Source organism: Nannochloropsis gaditana (assembly GCF_000240725.1).
Source record: "Nannochloropsis gaditana CCMP526 unplaced genomic scaffold scaffold1435, whole genome shotgun sequence".
Lineage (NCBI taxonomy): Eukaryota > Eustigmatophyceae > Eustigmatales > Monodopsidaceae > Microchloropsis > Microchloropsis gaditana.
In genome coordinates, this window is record NW_005802518.1 from 1 (window position 1) to 1,846 (window position 1,846).

General features: G+C 60.6%; 1 protein-coding gene across 1 annotated transcript; it reads right to left on the bottom strand.

Annotated features, from left to right (window-relative positions):
* Positions 1 to 979: 979 nt before the first annotated feature.
* NGA_0687000 (uncharacterized protein) lies at positions 980 to 1,484 on the bottom strand (the record flags this gene model as incomplete). Its single annotated transcript, XM_005852319.1, has 2 exons — positions 1,282 to 1,484; positions 980 to 1,065 (listed from the first exon to the last, which is right to left on the bottom strand). Coding segments are annotated over exons 1-2 (237 nt in total), but the record flags the coding sequence as incomplete, so codon positions are not given.
* Between the last annotated feature and the right edge of the window lie 362 nt (positions 1,485 to 1,846).

The following is a 1,846-nucleotide window of genomic DNA, read 5'->3' on the forward strand; positions in this document are numbered from 1 at the left end:
GGAGGGTCGGACCAAGGGGGTGTCCTCGGAGGGAAGGAGGAGGGAGGAGGTTGCGGTGGGGGTTTTTGCCGAGGGGGGGTCTGGATGATGGGGCGGGAAGGGAGGAGTCGGCGAAGGACCGAGGGGCCCTGGTCGTGGACTTGGCCCGCCGCGGGCCCGTGAGGAGTGAGGAGGGGGGAGCACGGGAACCTCCAAGAGTGACGGCTCGACGCATAGGGAAGGGGGAGGCAGGGCCGAGAAGGGAGGTTTGAGAGAGGTCGGCTAGCTGCCGGAGGGGAGGGAGGGGTGGAGGAGGGGCCAGGGGGGGGGGGAATGGAAGGAGGGAGAGGGGGGAGGGGGGGGGAGGCCGGGAGGGAGGGATGGACGACCACCTGATGAGGACATCCTCATGACGAAATTTATCTCCGTAGGAGGCAACTGTCCAACAGCCATTTCCTGCTCCCTTCCTCCCCCCCGCCTCCCCCCGCCCTCCCGCCCGCCCTCCCTACGCGACTAGGTCTCCAGCAGACTCCTCCTCCGGCTCAGGCCCGGCCGTGCCAAGCCGAAGCTCTCCCTGGGGAGTGACGTGGGCGTGGGTGGGAAGCAAGTGTGGCGGCCTTCCGTATGCTCGGAGCCCGGGCGAGGGGGGAAGTCATCCCGTCCTTCCCCAGACCCTCCGCCTCGCCCTCCTCTTCCTCCTCTACGACGTCCTCGACCTCCCCACAAAAGTGGGCCACGCTCACCATCATGGCGACGCCAGTGAAGAAACCGACCAGGGTCGCCAAAGTGTTTTGCCAGCTGCGGAGGGAGGGGATGAAGGGAGGGAGAGAGGAATGGGGGGAGAAAGGGAGCAACCTCCGCGTACACGAGACTTTGGGCGTAGCTCCGCACCTCCGCCCTCCGCACGTCCCAATGTTCCTTCTTCCTCGCATTTAAACACCGCATAGGCTCTTGGAAAAGACAAGGTCCGGAGCCCTTGCATGAAAAGGAAGACTCACTTGCTTCCCCCGTTGACGCACCTGTGCTTATGCCTGCTCATGGCCGGGAGGAGCTCGGTCGCCACGGCAGAGAGGACGATGCCCCCGCCTGCGCCCATGTTAAGGAAGAAGGGAAGACATGCGGGGAGATGAGAGGGAAGCTTGCCTTGGAAGAGACGCGATTGCGCGGTTCTTGACGCTGGGGACGATCAGGCGGCGGCAGGGCGGCCACACAAGGTGACGGAAGTCTTTCACGACATCAATTGCCAACCCTCCCCACAGGAAAGAGCTGTTGCATTTCCTTCAAAGCCTCCTTTATGCCTACCGAAGTGCTGCATGGCGTTCACGAACGTGACGCTCGGAGGCTTGATGAAGATGGCAAAAGACATCAAGAACATGAAGACGCTTGGGCCTGAGCACAACTCCATCGTGCGCCAAAATGCCACAAAGATCGATTTCCCCCCCCTGTCCGCCATGTTGGCCTTGAACAAGGTATGTACTGACCAATAAGTAAGTTTCCTTGGAATCACAGCCTGTAAGGATGGGAGGAAAGGGTCCTGCAGCCTCAAAAGGAAGCTCTGAGGGCCCAGCCTGCAGCGTAAAGTAGGGTGCATGGCCGTAACGTCGTTAAAAATGGAAAAATACCCAAGGCAGAGAGTGGAGAGCGAGCCAAGGTGAGAGGCCGCTCGACCTTGTAGTTGTTTGCTGGTGTGCTACTTCTTGGGGTGAACGCCGGGTCTAATCCGGAGCCCCCGCTCCGCTCTTTTTAGCGATCAGGAAATACCCTACGGGGCGGTGAGGGTAGAGTAAGGATCATGGCGCTGATAGTGAGAGGGTTTTTTTACAATAGCGGAGAGGATAATGACAAGATTAAAAACGGAGCCCCGTGA